The sequence below is a fragment of the Phyllopteryx taeniolatus genome, chromosome 21 (assembly GCF_024500385.1).
Source record: "Phyllopteryx taeniolatus isolate TA_2022b chromosome 21, UOR_Ptae_1.2, whole genome shotgun sequence".
NCBI classification, from domain to species: Eukaryota; Metazoa; Chordata; class Actinopteri; order Syngnathiformes; family Syngnathidae; genus Phyllopteryx; species Phyllopteryx taeniolatus.
In genome coordinates, this window is record NC_084522.1 from 13213439 (window position 1) to 13234818 (window position 21380).

The 21380-nt window shown below is 42.0% G+C and overlaps 1 protein-coding gene across 3 annotated transcripts in view; it reads left to right on the top strand.

Annotated features, from left to right (window-relative positions):
* Positions 1-21380, top strand: part of LOC133471022 (oxysterol-binding protein-related protein 10) — a 59521-nt gene that overhangs the window by 37841 nt on the left and 300 nt on the right. For all 3 annotated transcript variants that reach the window (XM_061760135.1, XM_061760136.1, XM_061760137.1), the window contains 8 exons: positions 6055-6295; positions 10363-10493; positions 14934-15083; positions 15223-15721; positions 18277-18463; positions 19959-20141; positions 20202-20355; positions 20983-21380. The exon at positions 20983-21380 is cut by the window's right edge and continues 300 nt beyond it. In XM_061760135.1, coding sequence (XP_061616119.1) covers positions 6055-6295; positions 10363-10493; positions 14934-15083; positions 15223-15721; positions 18277-18463; positions 19959-20141; positions 20202-20355; positions 20983-21033 — 1596 coding nt within the window. In that variant the 3' untranslated portion in view covers positions 21034-21380. The remainder of the gene's footprint in view (positions 1-6054; positions 6296-10362; positions 10494-14933; positions 15084-15222; positions 15722-18276; positions 18464-19958; positions 20142-20201; positions 20356-20982) is intronic.

Here is a 21380-nt window from a genome sequence, read left to right on the forward strand (position 1 = left end):
TCTTTGTAAGAGAACAGACAATACGCCAATATGGAGTGCAAGATCAGTAACTCAACGTTTGAGTTTCCCATTTGGAGTGTATTTCATGCAGAGCTCTTCCTTCCGTGCCTCTCTGGCCACTCTTCGCGTGGCGCAATCGTGCTGTGCGTCTGCATCATCTCGCTAAGAATTTCTCATCCAAGTGATTCACGTCGCTGACAGAAAGGGAGCCTCTTGCGTCAGTGAATGGAGAATCCTTTGTCACCTCTGGGAAGCAGACTGCTCCTCCTCTTCAAGTGAACCTGCTGCAGTCGGAGTGAATACTGAGCAGATGGTGTGTTCATTAAGTAAAACAAACACTCCACTGGTGCTTGTGTTTCAATGTCAGACTGACAAAACTCATTTGTGATTCATTTTCTCTTCGGCTTCACGTTCATCTGACCTGATTCCTACAGTAGCTGCCATCATTTAGCACTTCCACTTCTCAATTTGTCATCTTCCCTTCATACCAAACAAATCTGTGACAATACAGTGTACACAGCAGGGGGATGTTGAGCTTTACCATGAATGAGACTGTACTGCGCAGTAATTTATATTCTAGTGTACAATAGAGATACAAAGAAGCTGCTGCATGCAGATATGGATATGATTTGTGGGCAAACCTGACTAGGTTGTGGCACATGTATTTTCTGGTCATTTAAATAATTTCACTCTTGCCTCCTTCACACCTCTGTGAATCTCCGCACATCATGTCTTGTCAGCATGACCTTCAGCTAGTATTGCTTAACCTTCCAAGCAGTAAGCTAATGCATGCACAGTTGGGCCTATTGTGATTATTGCACATATTCAAACGCGTGTGCATGCACGTGTTTGTGCTCTCAACTCCACAGTACACACAAAATAAAAATAAATAAAATCACGACTGTAATTCCCTTATAAACTCTATGGACAATATAATAATTACTCACTTAGGGATTGGCTGGGAACACTAGTTTAGTTCCTGCAATTTTTGAAATGTATTTGGTGTTGCATTGGCAAAAAATTTGCTCATAAACCAAATAACCTCAATGATCAAAGGGTGACAAAAATGATACCGTGCATGAATGCTAAGCTCAGAGATCCGTCTAGTATAGAGCATTGACGGAATCTCCCAAACAGGTTGTTGCCACATTTGTCACCTTTAATCTGTTCGTCCATCCGCTGTGTGACAGCGGGAGTCAGACCGTCTCGCCTCAGCCAGCTTGTCACAACCGACTGATGCGAGCTCATCAAACGGCGGCACGGGCGGGCACTCGCGCAGCCATGCTGGAGCTGGATCACTGGGGTTAGGCTATTTCTGGAAGCATCACTGATCCCATTGACTCCATAGAGTCCGTTGTGTTTGGAACTAGGGCCAGTCTGCTCGTTTTTTTATTTTCTAGACGTGTCAAAATACATATAGATTACATATGACATGCACAGGTATAACATCTAACAAAACATATTATAAATAAGGGACAGTATCAATATCAGTATTTTCAGATGACTAAGATTTAAAGAATGACTTTCCTCAATGTTTTTTTTTTTCCCAAATTAAATTAATTCACTTACCTTATGTCACACCACCCTTATGATGCTTTAATTGTCTCCAAAATATTTACTGTATTGACATCTTGAGCTGTAGCGGTAATGTCATTACAACATTATTTATGGCATGTTTTATTAATTCATGGAAGCACATGTTCATTAACAGGGACCCTGAAGCTATGTTTAATTATTCTGAGGTTTTACATGCGTCTCTGGGTAGATTCTGTCTAACAAAGAACAAAGCAAGGGCCTCCAATGATAATAAAAGGACTGTCATACAATATTACATATTGTTGTTAATTTGATCTAAAATCCATTTGATTTTCACAGCATGTAAATAGACACCTCTGACATCAACCTAATTTTATTCTAGGAATCGGGGTACACCCTGAATTGGTCGACAGCCAATCCACAGGGCAGATATAAACAAACAACCTTTCACACTCAGATTCACACCTACGGGCAATTTAGAGTTTTCAATGAACCTACCATGCATGTTTTGGGGATGTGGGAGGAAATCGGAGTACCCTGAGAAAACATGCAAACAGGAGTTTTGAATAATCTGTCTCTCTCTCATCTCATTCAAAATAGTAGATTAAGAAAAATAATCAATTGGTAATTTCCCCCATGGCCGATCAAGGAACGTTAGTAAAACATCCAACCCTATTATGAATATATTTTCAGTTTTTTTGTCGAATAATTACAAGCCAAAAGATTTTAAGTGAAACAGTGAAGGGTCTTCATGGAATACACCTGCATCCAATCCAAGTAAACACATAGGTGAATAATTAGTCTTGTGCTCGAGTCTTTTCTCCATTCACGCTAGAAGATGCATATAAGCTCATCATGCAGCTTTTATGGCTTCCAAAATAGCTCTCGTGTGCCACTGCAGATGTACCAGTCAAGTGCGTGCAGAAGACGAGGTGTGGGCTGTGAATGTATACAATATTAATGAAGGCGAGATTAGCAGCCTGCATACATTAGCGCTGAGAAAGCTTATTACCCATAATAAAGAGGCAACTTTGTCTTGCTCCCGTTTGTGATGTATTTAGATCCAAACAGGTGATTCATCCAGGACGAATTCTCATACCAAGACAGGTTTTCTCATTGAAAGGTTTTTGCAGCTATCTTTAGCACTCTTCTTTTGGAGCATATGAGGTGACGCTATACATTCTGTGCTGCATAATTCATAAGAAACGCTGATTCACTTAAATATGATTGAACCACTGAAGTATCATTTTAAACGGCATCTCGGTATTTGTGAGCACAGAAGAATGCGATGGCAAATCTTATTGTAATGTAACGTTTTCGTCTTCATTAGATCTCAAGTATTTTAGTAAACAAGAAAAAAGATAAAATAATGGACACTAGCAAAACTAATGCACTTTTACTTTCAATACCATAAAAAGATAAAGCCAACGGAGTCTTATAAGGTAAAATCTCACATTGAGCCTGATTTTAATTTCTAAAGGTTTGTGCGAGCAAAAACATGATTAGTAACGCAAACGGATTTGGAAGCTGATCTACTAATTGGGCGCACCCAGAATGGCTTCTGCCAAACGGGTAAAATTGCTGTGCAGTTAATTTAGCGCATTTTTACCCAAACAAGCAAACCACTGGGAGTAGTCGAGCTCAAATGATTCATTTAGCATGCGCAATGTGATGCCTTATGATGTGATGCCTTATCAGGAGGCATGGCTCAAGTGGTGAAGTGGTCATCTCCCTACCCGAACTTTATGGTTTGATACTGAGCTCCTGTGACCATGTCAAAAGTGTACTTTGGCACGATACTGAATCCCCTGTGGCTACTGAGATTAACTTGGCCAGTCTAAAACCTTCCACTTTTTTTGCCCCTTAAAACTCATTGGGCCGGCACGGTGGACGACCGGTTAGCACATCTGCCTCACAGTTCTGGGGACCGGGGTTCAAATCCCGGCCCCGCCTGTGTGGAGTTTGCATGTTCTCCCCGTGCCTGCGTGGGTTTTCTCCGGGCACGCCGGTTTCCTCCCACATCCCAAAAACATGCATGGTTGGTTGATTGAAGACACTAAATTGCCCGTAGGTGTGAATGTGCGTGCGAATGGTTGTTTGTCTCTGTGTGCCCTGCGATTGGCTGGCGACCGGTTCACGGTGAACCCCGCCTCCCGCTGGGATAGGCTCCAGCAGCCCGTGACCCGCGTGAGGATAAGTGGTAAAGAAAATGGATGGATGGATGGAAAACTCCTTGGTTGTTTCGAGGTCATTTATCTTGCTACACGACGAAGGCTCTCCCAATCAGTTTGGTTGCATCTTTAAATTAGCAGACAAAATGTTTCGGTTCATTTTCCTGCTGTCGCCATGTTATACATCGTCAATGGAGATTACTGAACCCGTCTCAGAAAAACCATGCAAGCCCAAGCCATGACTTTATTACCTCCTCTGAGTTTATAAACTTGGGATCTTGAGCAGATCATTGTCGTCTCCAAATTATCGTCTTTCCATGACTTTAGTAAATCTTTGAGTCAGCAGTCTATCAAGTTGTATCCCAGAATTTGAGGGAATTCCAACCTGGCCTTCCTATTCTTGCTAATGACTGGTGTGTATTCTCTAGTGTAGCATCTTTACTTCTTTTCATCTTTATGATCTTCACTCCTGCTTGCTGCGGACAGTTGCTGCTGTCACCAATTGTTGTTGCAGTCATTCTTCCCAACCGTCAAAATGTTTGAAGTCAACGGCTACTATATTCGTGATCTACCCACGCAACATTGCGTTATTTAGTACATCGGTGTTTTTTTTCTTCTTCTTACCTAGAAATTTATGCCTTGTGCTTGACAGGCAACCAGTCCAGGTTGTACATCCCCTCCTTCCCAAAGTCAGCTGGCATATGCTCCAGCATCCCTATGAAGCTGAACAGGAGAAGTGGTAGCAAATCAATGATGGATGGATATTGTAAAAGTGCACTACATTGTCTTTAGGAAGAGGTTGAAGTCATCGTATTTAGAGACAGATTCTTCTATATTGCGGTGGAATAAGTGGCAGAGGTGAGCAAATTAACTTGTCATTGTGACTTTTGAAAATATTAGAAAATCATTCAACTCAGGCATTTATGACAGCTGGTTGAATTAACTCATCCTGCACGGCCTCTCTTCTGCCTTTCTGTCAGCTCCCCTTATTTCTTGTGTACATTTACCAGGATTTATCCGGCTCTAGGCCAAAGCCTTCCATTTTTAAATTTGGGCCACTGCACTCGAATTAAGGCTGGCTCAAGTGGAGGTTTAAGGTAAATTATGGTGGAAGACTTGAGAATGTCAGAGCAGAAATAAGCATGCTGGACAGGAGCAGCTTCTGGTGAATTGCGTGATAATAAAAAAAGTCCAATGCACAACCAGAAATATTAAGGGTTGCAGACCTCAAGCAGAGGTATTTATTTGGAGCTTGTAAACAGAATTGAGGATTTAACAAACATGTAGAAGGTTATTAGTAAGTTATGTTTTCACAACATAACCACACAAAACTTCATCAGTAGCAATATTAGAAAATGTATGACTCCAACTGTACAATCAATGTTTGAAACGACCTATAGATGACCAATATTTCATATTTTGAATATGTATTTGATTTATATTTTTAAGTTCTCGATGTATTTTTTGCTGCCAAAAATGAAAATGGCCGTCATTTCCAAAATATCGATCCAATTTGGGGCAACCAGTAAATAAATAATTGACCTTGGAACACCCCTTTTTCATCTCCAAAACTGATAGGCTGCCATGTCTTGGTGCGACGCCAGTGAGGGAACTGGAGACCAAATTGGTTGCAGAGCTGGTGTGGACAAAGGAATGTACTGTACTGTTAAGCGGCAGTATTTGACGAATAACTGGTTTTGAAATCAGAACTCAAGGATAATAGTTTGTTCAACTGTTGTTCAAGTTACTGTTAAAAAAAACAACAATGATTACAACACAATGTTATTATTTAGTACATTTAACAATTTGAAATTTTAGTACAGATTTTATGAAGAATCATGGCACATAACTAGAATGATGTGGTGGGCCGGATCTGGCCCCCGGGCCTTGAGTTTGACACCTGTGCATTACAGTAATCGATTTGAACAAAACAAGCTTACTCAAATGTATTTACCCTCACTATTTTCACTCAATATTGTCAAAAACCAAAGTAGCGTACTAATTAGACGGGAAGGCGCTGATTGCAGTCGTCGTCGTTCCCTCTTTGCCAGTACCAGTCCCGCCTGTGTGGTGGCATCACAAAATGCACACAAACGCCAAAGAACAAGCAAAACATCCTCACTGATTAGACAGCTTGTATGTTTTATTGAGGTTGCGTGTTGTCATACATAACTCAAACTTTATGTTTTTGTACAACTGCACTCGGATAATAAAGAAATAAACTCAATGGTGTCTCAGAGTGCCAATGAACATCACTGTAATCGCTACGTAAGCTTTTACGCACAGTGGCATGTTTCTTTTTTGCCTCTGGCTATATGAATGTGTTCTTCAACTGTTACCTGTCCAGATGATGTCCCAAGCCGAGGGTCAGCAAAAGAACCTCGTCCAGTCCATTGACTCGTTGCCCACCAAAGGCCCCGTCTCCTGTCTGGACCAGGACTTGCTGCTGCTCAAAGCCACATCGGCCGCCACGCTCAGCTGCCTGGGAGAGTGCCTGAACATCCTCCAACAGACCCAGAGCCATAGCCAGGTGCCGCCTCTGTCTCAGGCTACTCAGCGCAACCACACTGTCCATGGAGCCCCCACGGGTGAGTCCTCCCTGGGCTCCATTCTTGTTCTGCTGGAGCCCCAAACTTCTCTATCTTCTCCTTCCTCTTTGTCATTCCTTTCTGCTTGTTCAGAAGCCATTAGCAAGGGCCAGCTGGACTGTAGTTCCTGTCCCTGCCTGATGGGTACTACGAACTTCAACATCTGTACTAAATGTTGCTGAATGTTTCAGTTGGGAACTATTAAGTTCAAGTGAAGTGATCAGCGTCATTGCCGCTGATGACCGTGACCTTGTATGCTCCGGCCGATTGGTTGGGTTGAAAATTCCGCTGAAATACAATCACAGTGCTAAATGTAAGCATGACTGCGAAATGCGTATGAATAAAATGTATCCTTTTAGCGATTGGAGAATTCAAAATCTTTTCATGGCCGAACATTCATGTCCCAAATATTCAGGGTTGAATGTGTGAATCTATCAAATCTCATGGAAGCATTTCGGTCGTTGCAAAAATAATCCACAGTGGTGTGTGACACCAATGCCAATGCCACACCTTCTCTGTGCCTGACCATAATGGATCCAATAAAATTATTTGGATTGAAACCTCCTAGAGTCTGAGGGTGCTTCACTGGCTTTATAACAAGGATTAGGATGTCTAATATTGGCAGAATATACACCAAAAGTTCCAACTAAATATTCTTGGTGTCTCTAAACTTCTGTAACTGGATAATGCTGTTCCTGCATCATTTCTCAGGCCACCCCGTCTAATGCTTATGGTATGGTGATTCGGGTCAATCCTGACAGTGCTTTGGTCTTTTCTTTGCACCAACAGTCACCGTGCCCTCTACCAGCTCTCCAAACAGGGGTTGTTGTGGAGTGGGACCACCTCACTGCAAGTGCAAACCACTTTGTATCCGCTGCCGGGCTGATAGGCCCCGTGGGCTTCCAACTGTACCCCCAACTTCAGCATACACCCCCCTTACTACAGTGAGGAATTTTATAAGCAGAGTGCTGGGCATGAGAATTATCCAGACTACAAAAAAATTCCAAAAAAGAGCTGAATAATGAATAACTTGCCACTGCATGGCCAACCTTTTGACAGGGTCAAGGATGTGAATGGACTGATGGTCTGTCTGGGCTCCACTTACAAAACCAGTAGCAAATTCTTCTTGAGTGCCCTAGCCTCTCCTCTGTCACCTCATTGAAGAGCTTAAATCCTGTAAGGAAGTCAAATAAAAATCCACAAAGCAAGTAAACGAGTCCCTTCACAGCCTGACATCGGTCATTTAAAGTAGGACCTTGATTTACTTCATTGCAGAGGAATGGATGGACAGCAATAACTTTATAACTGAAGACATTCCGAATCATCATGTTTGAATTCCGGTGATTACACAGCTTGCTTGTACAAGTCCTTTTTGTATTTCCCCACAGAACCTGCTCTGTGTATGTTCCATCCATATAAGAACTGAATAATGCATCTTAAAATATGAAGCGAAATAACTATTGTTTACCCCACAGCTCAGAAATGTGGGAGCTATTTTTAGTTTTGATCATTTTATAGCTGATCGGATTAAACACCAGCTCAAGTTGGTTGGTTGAGTGAATGTTCAAAATGGACCCAGTTCTACGACCCATGTGGTAGTAGAACAGCCCATCAGCAAAAGGCAATAAATATTCTTGAAATATTAGGACCATATTTCTAAATATATTGGTCTCATAAAATATTTAAAATAATAACCCACAAATAGTTCTTATAATGATTTTTTTGGGGTCTAATTATTGCATGTTATATCTGTATATTGCTTTATACATTTTTAATTATAATACAACATTTAAGGTAAAGTCACAGTAAAATGGTATGGTACTTTAGGTCTAGGTATTTTATTTAGTACCCCATATACATACAGGGTTCATGTGGAAAAATAATACCGTTCTTGATATTGATCTGAATATTGCTGTTCATGCAATTGTATAACATAACCTGTGGATTTTTATCTATTGCATGAACATTTGTTTGCCTTTCATTTACACCAGCATTTTGCATTTTCAGCATGCATCTAGCTAGTGGTCCGCAGAGCAGAAGATCCACCTGCTTAAAATACTATTGTGAACACATCATGCATCTATGAAGATAATCTTTTCTCACATGGGAATTGATCATGGATGATCAACTCCCGCACACACACTTGTGCCTCCCAGGCTGTGGCCAACACTACTTTCTCCACTGGGTCCAGTTGCGTCCAATAATAATCATCTAAACAGATGCCTTTAGGGTAGTTCAGTGCATTTTTGTAGCGACAGCGCTTGAAACCCACGAAAATTGTGGCAGCTTATTGGACAGAGTGCTTCTTCCTAATGGAATTCAAAGAACTAGCCCTATGTAGTTTGCTTTAAACCATATTTGGGAGCTTGTTAGAGGATGTCAAAGGCAGACGGTCGGACTCTATTAGGACTCCCGGTAATTGGAACTGCGATCTACTTTTATGTACAGTGGATATAAGAAGTATACACACCCTTGTTCAATGTCAGTTTTTTTAATGGTATAAAAAAAATAAATCAAAATAAATGCGACCATGATAAATAATTTAAAAACTTTCCCCCCCCTATGAATGTGACCTATAACCTGTAGAACACAATAGAAAAAATTAATAAAAATAAATCAATACAGGACGCAAAAATAAACCACTGAGATAATGTAGCTGCACAAGTGTGCACACCCTCTGTATAATTCTATATTTGTAGCTGATCATAATTTCCTCCACCTTGACTAAGTTCCAGCTGAAGAAAAACAGTCCCAAAGCATGATTCTACCACCACTACCCTTCACTGTGGGTATGGTGTACTTTTGGTGATGAGCAGTGTTATGTTTGCGCCAAACATACCTTTTGGGGCTTTGTCAACAAGGAGGGAATTATGAACAGTTTGAAATACCATTCAGTGTTAGCATAAAACTTTCAGGCTTCTTCTAGAAAGAAGTAAACATGTCAGGAAAAGCTGACTAGAACATCTGAACTTTATTTTAGCTTAATGAAAGCCACTTTTAATGAAGGTAGCTGTTGACTGACTCCCATTTAGCATGACTTTGAAGTGATTGGTTATTTCTGAACACAGCCACATCCCCATTATAAAAGGGTGTCCACATTTGTTCAACCGTGTTATCGCAGTTATTTTTACTTTCCCTCTCAAAAAAAAAAAAAAAAATATATATATATATTTCAATTGATTATTGATTTGTACTAGTTATGGTTATTTGAACAGGGGTGTGTAGACATTTTATAGCTACTGTAACACTAAAGCTTTTAGATGAAGAAATTTGCTTTCTTTTTGCGGGCTCATTTACAGCAAATTATACATGAGACTTAACATGTGGCTAGAGGACCGAGATAATGTCGGTTGATGGACCGTGACATTAAATTATCCACCATTCACTTTCTATTTATCGTGACATAAATCAGTAAAACTTTTTACTTAGCAATGCGTAAATCTGCTTTAAACGCTGTGGTCTAATTAAATTAAGTCATTTTATTCTCATTGAATAATTATGGTATCCATACATGCACATCTAATCCAATACAAAATATACTGGCTTTACACAAAAACATAATGCTTGATTTTTGATTGACACTGTCAACGAGGTATCAGTTTAATATGTAATTTTTAGCCATAGAGCTATGCACCGACGTGTCCACTGAAAGAAAATAAATTGAGTCTACCGTGTCAAGTTGAATACATTTTTAACTGATAAACAGATGTTAAGGAGGCCCAAGACCAGAAGTGAAAATAAAGCATCATTCTGGTTGTTTCTCTCTGTCTGCGCTAAAATCAAAGCGAAGCGCCCGATATTAGAACACATATGACATTCAGACATACCACAAACGCACAACAGGCACATAAAAAGCACAAACATACACACACGCAATTTCCTGCTGTCTCGTCTTTGTCAATTTCAAACCTAATATTGAATGTCAGAAGTAAATCAAAAGTGATTCGGGCCGTCTCCATCCTTCTCGTCAGTGTCAGCGTCATTCCCGCCAAGCCAATTGGGCATCAATACACGCAGATCAATAATCCCCTTTGGCTTTTGGCTCTGACCCACTGTCATTTACTCAGATGGCGCTCCTGTGTGGACGGTACCAAAGTCACCCTCAGGGCAGCATCTGAAAAACGGCGGCCTGACTCCTCTTCGCTCCGCCGAGGCCTCGCCAGCCCTCAGGGAAAGGAGCCCGTCACACGGTGCCCAGGTGAGACAGCTCATTTTTGGACTTATCGCGCTTTTTCTCTACTTGTCCTTAGTCTAAAGTTTGCAAGCACGATGGGCGTCACGCCACCAAAAACGCAGACCTGTGCTGTTTTTTTCTTTTAAGACTCTGCTGTGTTTTGCTATTTCTGCGTGTGAAGCCACAACAGAAGAGCACGTTTGCCTCAAAGTTTTGAGGTTCCTGGTTCGAAACTCTGCTCAGACCTTCCTGTGTGAAGTTTGCATGTGCAATGTTAGGTTAATTGAAGACTTCAAAATGTCCATAGGTGTGAACGTGTGGTTGTGTTTGTGTGCCTTGCAATTGGCTGGCGACGATGTGTATATACAAGTATATAAAAAATGATGATAGTGGCAGTTTGACTCTGGAAGTACTAATTATTATTAATGATTCCTACCACCATGGCCTTGCATCACACTATTAGTGTACATCTTGTGCTGCCTTGTGTGTTAAATCATTTCCCATGTTATGTTGTTTCTGATTTCAACCAGCAGAGGTCAGCACAGTGCTTTGTATATACTTGACGTAGCTTTCTCTCCATTAGCTGCACCACTTACCCTGTTCGGGGTCACAGGGATCAAAAGCCTGACAATGTCAGAGTACATATAGAAACAAACATGGAGTCACACTCACATTGACGCCATCACTGAGTGGGAACTGGACCCACGTCTCCTGCACAGAAGTCAGGGAACCAATAATACACGCCATCGGTGCCATGATGGCATATGAATTGTCTAAAAAAGTGCTTGTCGAAACAAACTTGCATAGAAACTGTGTGAATAGCAGGCTGATTGAGCGCTTTTTCATTCAACACAGAACACAACTCATTCATCACTTTTTTTTTGCTTCGTAATTCAATGTGAACAACTACAGTTCCAATGTCCCCCATTTGAGAGTCCCATGACGGGGATCGAAGAGGGGAAAAAAACAATCGTCTTGCCCCTACAAAGATGTTTGAGTGAGATATAGATCACATCAAAGTCATACAAAGGTCAATGTGAGATGAAAACTTGTCCTAGCTTTGCTTTTGGTATACACAAACATGCATTGCACCACAGTGTTTTGCAAAAAGGATAGATGGAGAGAAATAGAGGGGGGAAAAAAGTGAGCAACTGGAGGACCGGTAGCAAAAGGAAAACACGAGAATGGATTGTGGAGACGGTTGGGGTAGGGAGAGTGACTATGATGTAACAGGGGAGCACGAATGAGCAGTGGAACCAAAGGAGGAGGGATGAAGGAAACGATTACGTGTTACAGCACAGCGGAGGGAAACACGACAAATGTATTCAACAGAATTGGACTTCAAAAGGGTTTAGGGAGGAGAGTTGCAGGAATAAGAAATCAAACAAATGCGCTGGAGCAAGTCATTCCTTTCAGTAGAAAGAGTCGCTTATTGCAGCTTTGCAAAAGTGCACGTTGAATTAAAGCAATAGAAAGAGTCTACCCCAATAAAACGCTTTCAAAATGATTGACTCGTCATTTGGCCCCGCCAACTTTATATTATATTGGTCTACCATCACGGACCCTTGATGTGGTGGAAGCTCGAAAGTGAACAGTTAAGAATGTTAGTGTGGCTTGCTTTCTTGTTAGCCTGTAAAGTACCAAAAAAAATGTAGTTTTAATGACGATGACAGGCTGACCTTGGAACGGTAAGGAATTTGCCCATTTCAGGACTAAAAAAGGCCTATTCTATTCTTAGCGGGCTGCGATTACAGCCCCCAGTGAGGAAGAGGAGGAGTCAACCAAGTGAGGGTGGTGGAATACTGAATCCAAGGTGGAGGGGGAAGGGGAAGTGATGTCAGGAGAGGGCAGAAGTGAGGAGGAGGAAGTAAAAAGCACCCGTCTGAAAACAGCACAGGGATGATGGGAAGAAGCAGGAGAAGACGTCACGGGGACTTACCTCTGAGCTTTGTTTCACCACTTGTTTTCCAGGGTGGGTGGTGGGCACAGCAGCTGCTCACTCCCACAACTCGACAGTGAAGAGATGAAGATGTGTTATTATGGGCGCTTACCAGAGATTTCAACACAACTTTGTCTTTGCTCCTGTTAGAGGGCTTTGCTGGTGTTGAGGCTACTTTTTTTTTTTTTCTTCCTTGCCCTTTTATGGAGATGAAGTCCAGTTGTATGCAGGTCAAGTATTTAGAAGCACAACAGGACAATGTGAGTGTTTCGTGTGATGCATGTGCGACATTTTTTTTTTTTTTGAAGTGTGTTCCTGGTTTTTGCATGCCGTTTTCTATATGAGGTGAGTTAGTTAGAGCCTACAGAAAAAAGACAAAAACCGAATCATACAAAATCTAGGGCCTATGAAAAGCGAGGTCCGACTGTATATGTAATGATATGATGAGCCGATTATACATTTATATGGTTTCACAGTCATAATGGCCCTCTGAGGGAAACCGTAACTACAATGCGGCCTGTGACAAAAATGAGTGATTTATCTATTCAGTTGAGAGATTATATAGATATATTTGGGGGAAACTTTTCAAATTACCCTTCTAATTATTTGTTTAGGTAGATTTATCTCTAAACATAAAGTCGCTCCACTTCAGGTAATGCAATCAGAGAGCTCGCTTTAAAAAGATTCGAATTGGTCAGAGAGCTATTTTAATTGTTTTAGTGTTAATTTGCTCGGGTGTACACTTTCTAATATTCTGCTCCCTTGATGAAGCTAGCAAAATGAATGAAATAAAATATTAAAAACTCTTCTCAGTGTGATGCAAGGCAGTTTCTATGCCATTGTAAACTACAACCAAAATAATAAACGTACTGTAATGTTATATGAATGAATGAATGTGAATCTGTCTCAGACGGTGTCAATTAAAACTGAGTATTGTTATCCAATAATGATGCTCCGGATATTGTTGAACATTTATGAACCATAATACAGGCGACATTTAAAGGACATATCGAAGGCATTAAAATTCTGTGCCGACAGCACTTAATTTTAATACAGTTTTGCCATGGAAGAGCTCCTGCAGAAGTGCTGCGACCCGACCCCCCTTAGCAGCAATTTCCTGTTACAGTCAAGAACCTTTTTAATAAATTAGAACCGCTGGAATCATAACAGACTTCTCCCGGCTACAAACGTCTTTAAAATATACCCCAAGCAAGTCACGGGATCCCGGAACACGTGTGCACGCATAGAATGAAATATTCAGGTAACAGGCAGGCACTCGTGTCCTGGAAATCTCTTCCGTGCGCATTTCCACTTCTCTGCACACACACGCTATGCAATCAAGCACCCGGGGAATTCCACATCCTGGTTGAGCCTGGCTTGTTTTTTGTTTTTCCTCATTATTGTCATCAAAATAAGATCCCTACGATGGTATTGCACAAAAGCAGCGATGGAGGATAAGCAGCAGTGAGGTAGAGTGGGCGCAGAGAGAGTTTTGTGGCCCACAGGCTCGGGAGCACTTTGTGCATTATACATTAGAATCTTCTTTTTTTTTTTTTTTTTTTTTTTCCTTCTTGCTACCTCCGTCAAGTTACCGCAGGAGATATCAAAGGCATCGGCTCCCATTTGAGCGCTCTATCCGCCTTCAGTCGAATGCTGGGAAACAAAACAGAGCACGCACTCTGCTTTGACCGGTCGCGTATCGGGGCTGAAGGCAAACAAGAAATACAAGCACTCGTACTACGACATGCTGAAAGTGGTTTGATGGAAGCATCGACTGCAGTGAAAATTGAACAAAGTTGTGCCCCCCTTTTTTTTTTTTTTTTTCTTCCCCTATGCGAGAGGTTCACTGTCATTGATGGAAAGAAGAAAGCTTTATCTTCCCTCTCTCGGCCTTTCCAAGTTAAGGCCTCCATAAGAAACATATATTGTTGCTCTGACATTTACCCAGTTTTGTTCTCATCGGCTGTCGGATATCATGCTGTCGCAGACGTGTCAAAATGCTGAATATCGATGCCGATAATCAGCCAGGCCGATAACATTGCGTTACAAAACATTTTTCGGTTTTTTTTTCAACTGATTTAGGACAATTTTGCGTCGCTGAATCCAAAAATGATATCAGTTTCTCTTGTTCAGGTCAGTTTCTTATGCCAAGTTGATTTATTTTTTATTTTTTTTAAATCTGATTTTCTTGCTAAATCGATTACATTTTTTTTTTTTACATTACCATTTGTTTTTTTAATTAATATTTCTCATCTCAGATGGGTTTTTAAGAGAAAACCCTGACAACCCCTGATATAAAGCCTAAAAATATCTGTACATGTAAACAAAAACCAAAGGGGGGGGGAACAAAAAACCATGGCCATAGTTCCAAAAGTTGAGCAAAACCAATGTGATTCAGCATTGTCCTAAATCAGCTGAAAAATCTCGGACAATGAATTTGTTGTTGACCATTGATCGGTTTATCCCTAAAAAGTAGAGCGGATTAGCGAACCATTTAGCTACAAATTTTGCTTTTGTCTGGCCAGCACCAGGCAGGGCCGGCAGACATCAGCCAAAGCGAGGAAGTGACGGACACGGAGGACAACGAGGAGGAGGACCTGGGAGTCCTGGATGACCAGAGGAGCGTCATTCTCCACTTGCTCTCCCAGCTCAAACTGGGAATGGACCTCACCCGGGTGAGGCTCTCAATCGCTGACCTTTAAATGTGAATCGCAAGAACAAGTGCGCTTTTGTCTTCCATGGAAAATGCCAGAGGTTCTTTCTGAGGAAGGCTATAAATGTTAATTCTCTGCATTTTCCTTGTGGTTTTCTTAGGTGGTGCTGCCTACTTTTATCCTGGAAAAGCGCTCACTGCTGGAGATGTACGCCAACTTCATGGCCCATCCGGACTTGTTCCTGTCAATCACAGCTGGAGTTACGGCCGAGGAGCGCATAGTCCGCTTTGTGGAGTACTACCTGACCTCCTTCACCGAGGGGCGAAAGGGGGCTGTTGCCAAGAAGCCCTACAACCCCATTCTGGGGGAGACCTTCCACTGCTCTTGGGAAGTGCCTCGGGACAAAGTCAAGCCTTCGGTCAGAGCGAACCAGGGGTCTTCCCGGGAATCGGGCAGGGGCCCCAACAATGCGCAGCAAGGTGACGACGCACCGGGAGGCTGCTACAGAGTCCGCTTTGTGGCCGAGCAGGTGTCCCATCATCCGCCGGTTTCAGCGTTTTACTGCGAGTGCAGAGAGAGGCGGGTGTGCGTCAACGCACACGTGTGGACCAAGAGCAAATTCATGGGCATGTCTATAGGAGTGTCCATGGTTGGAGAAGGTGAGTCTTTCCCAACCAGCACTTTTCAATCGTCTTGACTATCTACCCCCTTTGCTGGAAACCAAAGATCTACTAAGCAGGAATGTAATACAGTGGTAGCTTGACTTAAAAGTGAGCCAACTTCGGAGTTTTTCACACTACGGACTGTCGCTTGGTCGATTTTTCATTTTGTGAGACAAATTTTAACACGTGAGTGCGCTTCAGCTTGAGGGGAGTCAGCCGGAAAAGGAGAGGCACACTCACCGACAGACTTTTAGCTGTTTCTCAAAAGGGACAAGCACAAAATGAAAACACTTAAGGAGCATGAAGCAGAGTTATTTTGCAAAGGAGTGTTTTTCTTTATGAAAAACATGAAACCAAAAAAAAAAAAGATGGTTCTTTTTAGGGCTTGTGCAGATTAATGACACTTCAATTCATTGCAATGGGGATATTGTACATTGTAAATTGGGGGGGGATTGTACCAACATTTTGTGTGCTCTTTGTCGGACCCCTGCTCGAAAAACTGGAAATGGATTTGATAACTTTTGTTGAACTAAGAAAAGGTGCTTAAAAGATAACCACTGAACTTTTAATGGATATAATTGTAATGACAATTCTGAGGAGCATTACAAATAAGTAGTATACAGCAGATTATTTTACAACATATACATATATAAGACAATAGATTCTGATTTTTCAAACTACATTTTAGATATGTTTGATTCCTTTTTTAATGCACTTCGTATACTTGACACTCTATTTTTGTGACCGGCAGAAATCTGTGCAGAAGCAGGCCAAACGGAGTATTGCTAATTTCGCAGATGAGCGCAGGTCGACCTATTTAAAAGAGCGGCTGTGGGAGTGAACAGTCGATTTCAATCAAATCAAAAGCAGCTTCTCTCATTCCCTTTAAATGTGGCACACTGAGTCTTGCGCGGGGACATCAAGATGCGAACCGTACGTCCCTGAGGCGTCGTCCCTGCTCTCGGCCGGTGTGGCGACAGACAATGTGAGCGGGTACCCTCGTTAAACGCCGAACGAGCTGGTGACAGCTGCTGGCGACTTCAATATGTCCGTCTATCCTCACCTCCCATCGTTCGTGTGCCCCCACCCTTAGCTGCGCTGGCCAGTGGGATGATTTGAAAAAAATCATCATCATCATAATAATTCATTCAATGAATTGATTTCAGATTCAGAGGGTTTGATGCCTGCTGTTCACATATTTATGAATGGCATATGTCTAAAATCTAGCACACACATCCGCTGACCTCAGACAGACCTCGTCTGCCTGTGCCCCCATCAAATTCACCCAAAATTGCGTTAGGCCAACTGCGCCAAAATTTTGATGTGGTCTCAGCTGTCTTCTGTTAGCAGTGCAACTTTGCTTCTAATCTCTTCCGTCTCTTTGAGACAGGCATGGAGGAGACCTTATACACAAACGGAATTATGTTGAGTGCCGAGTCATGCTTTCTGTCGCCCCTGTGGGCAGGCCAGATTACAAAGCAGGTCATCACGGGCAGGAGCAGCTGATGCCGGTGACCTTCACTGCAAGCGCAACTGATTGCTGACTTTGTGACACTGCAATTGTAATCAGTGTAGAGCACAACAGAGTCCTGTTGTATGTATGTGAAGTGCCTTACTACACTGATTTTTAATCAGGAATTCACCGAGTGAACATACAGCCATTAGACGCATTTCCCTTTCCTGTGTTAGGGAGTATTTGAAGGCCTGTATTATGTGCACCACAGTACTCGTTGTGGTTGGCCTTTCTTTTGGAAAAGTGTTTGTGATCATTCATGGACCCACTAACTTTTTTTTTTTTTAAATGGGTTTTCACATGATTCAGTGGAACCTTGTCTCTTGAACACCCCTGTTCATGAACAACATTGAGGAACAAATATTGGTTTGGTTCACGAGCAATGCTCAGTGTGAGCTTCGTGCACTCAGAGCATCATGTAATTCACATACAGATATGCATCTTTTTGTCTTTCCACTAAATTAGCATTAGATGGATGGATGGACACAAATGGTGCGTTCTATTATGCGCAATAATAATAATGTTTGTTTTCCCGCTCATCCATATCGGATTATATTGAGCATTCAATTAGTATGGCAGTTCTCCACAACTATTGTCATAAAGATTATTGCTGTATCTAATTACCAAAAACTGCTGCTGTTAAGGTTAACTTTAACAAGGAAGGAACTATTGGCCTCTTAAAATGCCTTTTGTTTATTATCCAATTTATTGGTTGAATGCTTCGTTGTGTTTTGTTGCGCACGTGAAGACTTGGAACAAGCAAGCATGCAAGGATAGATAGACGGTGATAAGACAAGTCTTTAATAGTTGAACGGGAGACAAAAGGGCCAGTGTGGGCGCTTGTCAGCTGCGCCGATATAAAAACATGGGAGGAGGAACAAGTCATCGGAACACAGGAAGGCATCAGTTCCTCCAAAGTACGTCATTGGTCCATGACCCTTTTTTCTTGTGTGTGTCGCACGTCAATGCCTTGGGCTTTTTCTTAATGTTCAATATCGTGTTCAACTTCGGAGCTACTTAACTTCCGTCCTTCTGCCAGGGGTGCTGTGTCTCGTGGAGCATGAGGAGGAGTACGTCTTCTCGCTGCCCTCCGCCTACGCCCGCTCCATCCTCACCGTGCCCTGGGTGGAACTGGGAGGAAAAGTCTCCATCAACTGTGCCAAGAGCGGCTACTCGGCCACTGTCACTTTCCACACGAAACCTTTCTATGGCGGCAAAGTGCACAGGTGAGTGTCTGTATTTACATTCTGTATATTCAGTGATTTTATAAACGACTATGTGATTAAAAACATCCCAGTACAGAACAGAACTAGTCCATAACAGACTCAATTTAATTTAAATGATTGATTCTCGCACCATTTGCCATCATTTGTCCATTTTTCTGCTACTTATCCAGTCCAGGATACAGGTGAGGTCAAAATTCATTTTAGACAAAAGTGAAACCATCAATGACCTCTAGGGGGCATTCAAGGATTGGCCACTGACATAAGTTTAGGTCAAATCAGCATTACAACTGACACCAATAATGGGTGCTAACTTACTGTAATTAAATGACTTTATTGCAATGACTTTAAATAAAGGTTATTGACACGCTTACTCTTAACTTTCTCACTGTCCCGGCGGGTATTGTCCAGAGTTTTGAGTCCGTTTGACACTTTTTTTTTTCTTTTTTTCTTCTCTGCCCCCACGCTGCGTTGCTTGAACGCGGCATGCTGCTCGTCGTGTTCTTCAGGTGCTCGATGAAATTTGTGTTGAAGCATATAGATGACGTACTTCAGTTGTGCACAGACTGCAAATAACTTGCGTGTTGTTTTGTCTTGAGAGACCGCAAAATAGTCCCACACAGGCGTGTTTTTTCACCGACAAGATTGAAAAGAAATGTATTGGCCGTCAGATAGTTACAGTACTGCGCAACAAGACCTGACAAGGCTAAAAATAAACTAGCTTTTGGATTCAGACGCGGAGTTAAATGTCTTGTGCGGAGCCGATCGATGACGTCATTGATCGGATCGGCGACTTATGACATGAAAGCCGATCAGCATAAAATGCTAATTATCGGCCGATACCGATAACGCTGATCAGATCGGTGTAAAGTCTACTAAAAAGTATTGACACAAACATGAACTGACTAACACAGTTACAGTACCTCATGTCATTTGAAATGTATAGAGCTGGAAATCATATTTGAAAGTTTTTAAGAACCTCAGCACACAAGGTAAAAAAGTGAGAATGATCCCCAAGTACTTGTATGCACTGGATTCGAGTTAACGCACTTGATAAAGACAATTACTAAACCCTGAAGAAATAAAAAGGGGAGAGAGGACATAACCTTTGACCTAACCTTCGATTCACCATGTTGGAAACAAATGGTGAGTTGGTACTTGGTAGCAAGATTTGAATGTAGCCTCACTTTCACTACTCCATGGCACCATCTAGTGGCATCTTGGTGCCATGGCACGACCTGGAAGTACATTGAAGAGCTTCATTTCGACATCAGTAGTGGTTTTCTGCCCTTTGATGACGACATGGTGTTAATGAACTATGTTTAAGTGACTTTAGGAGTTTCATTTAAACAAATGTAAAAGCCGCCATCTTGTGGATTTATAAGCAAACCTTTTTTGGGGGAGTTTTTGCTATTTGCGACAGGGGATCTAAATTTTCCACATTTCCTCTTGAATGAGGCGAATATTTTACTAACGGGCGTTTGTTTGTCGGTCATAGAGTGACTGCAGAGGTCAAACACAATCCGACCAACACCATCGTGTGTAAAGCGCAGGGTGAGTGGAACGGAACCCTGGAGTTCACCTACAGCAGCGGGGAAACCAAAGTGATCGACACAGCCAAGCTGGCCGTAACCAGGAAGAAGCTGCGCCCGCTAGAGAAGCAAGGATGCACCGAGTCCAGGTATGAAGACTTAACAGACAAGAGTCGAGATGGAAATTGACTGGATTTGTGCGTTTGTAGGCGGTTATGGCAACATGTGACCAAGTCGCTGAAAGACTGCAACATGGACGAGGCGACGGAGCACAAACATGGCCTCGAAGAGCACCAGAGGGTGGACGAGAGACGAAGAGTAGCTGATAACAAAGCCTGGACACCCAACTACTTCACTAAGGAGGTCATATGCTCATGCAACTGTCCCCACACATACTTGAATCTGTAAAAATAGTATTTTTCTCTCTCCTAATTATACAAATATGCAGTTATATGCTGTATCCGTTTTGATACACCATCTCCATTGATGTTTGCAGTATGTCAGTGACGGTCGAACTTTTTACTGACAGGCAGATGTTTTAAACCTGCATTTCAAATGTATTGCACATACAAGTTAAATGTTTCAAAACAGTCATAGAAGATTAAATGCAAATGTATTGTCTTTTACCAGTCCAAAGTGTACCCAGTTTCGTGTATGAAGTCATCCGGGATACGCTCCAGGTTACCTGCGACCCTAATGAGGATAATGAGGACAGGGCTTTCTGTCACCTGGAAGTAGGCTGATACGGTCCATTATCGCTTGTCCGTCCTCATTAGGGTCAGTTAGGTAGAGTAGCCAAAAATTGTACTCAAGTCAAATTATTCCATGGTAAGACTACTCGGGTAAAAGAAAAAAATTAACCCTCCAAATTAAGTACTCTGTGGATATATATAAAAAAAACTACTACTGATGATTTGTTATTTATTATTATTGTGTCAAACGCTGCGTTTGTCTTGCCTGTGCTAAAGTCAAGTGTACAACACATTGCAGGGAGACGGGTGGATGTACAACAATCCTCTGCGCAAGTCCGCCTCACAGTAAGTCCTCGCGTGGCCACGGGTGGGAGGTCACTCACGGGTAGCAGCTGCTTCTTGAAACTCGAAAGCCCAACTCTAGACTCAACTATGTCGCCATGGAGACACGGACAGGAATCGAGCAACAGTGCCAAAGGGAATCTCCACGTGTAACAAAGGACAGCAGCATTTTGATATAGGATTCTTTTCCTTCAATTTTTCACCTGTGCCGGAGCCTTTTTGCACACTCACACAAAGAACTCGTCAGCGGTGTTTTTACATCCAATACAATGTTTTCTCACATATTGTCTTCTACTTTGCTCACGTTAACACTAAAGTTGTTTGTAAGGCACTTTTACCATTGTGTAGATGCAC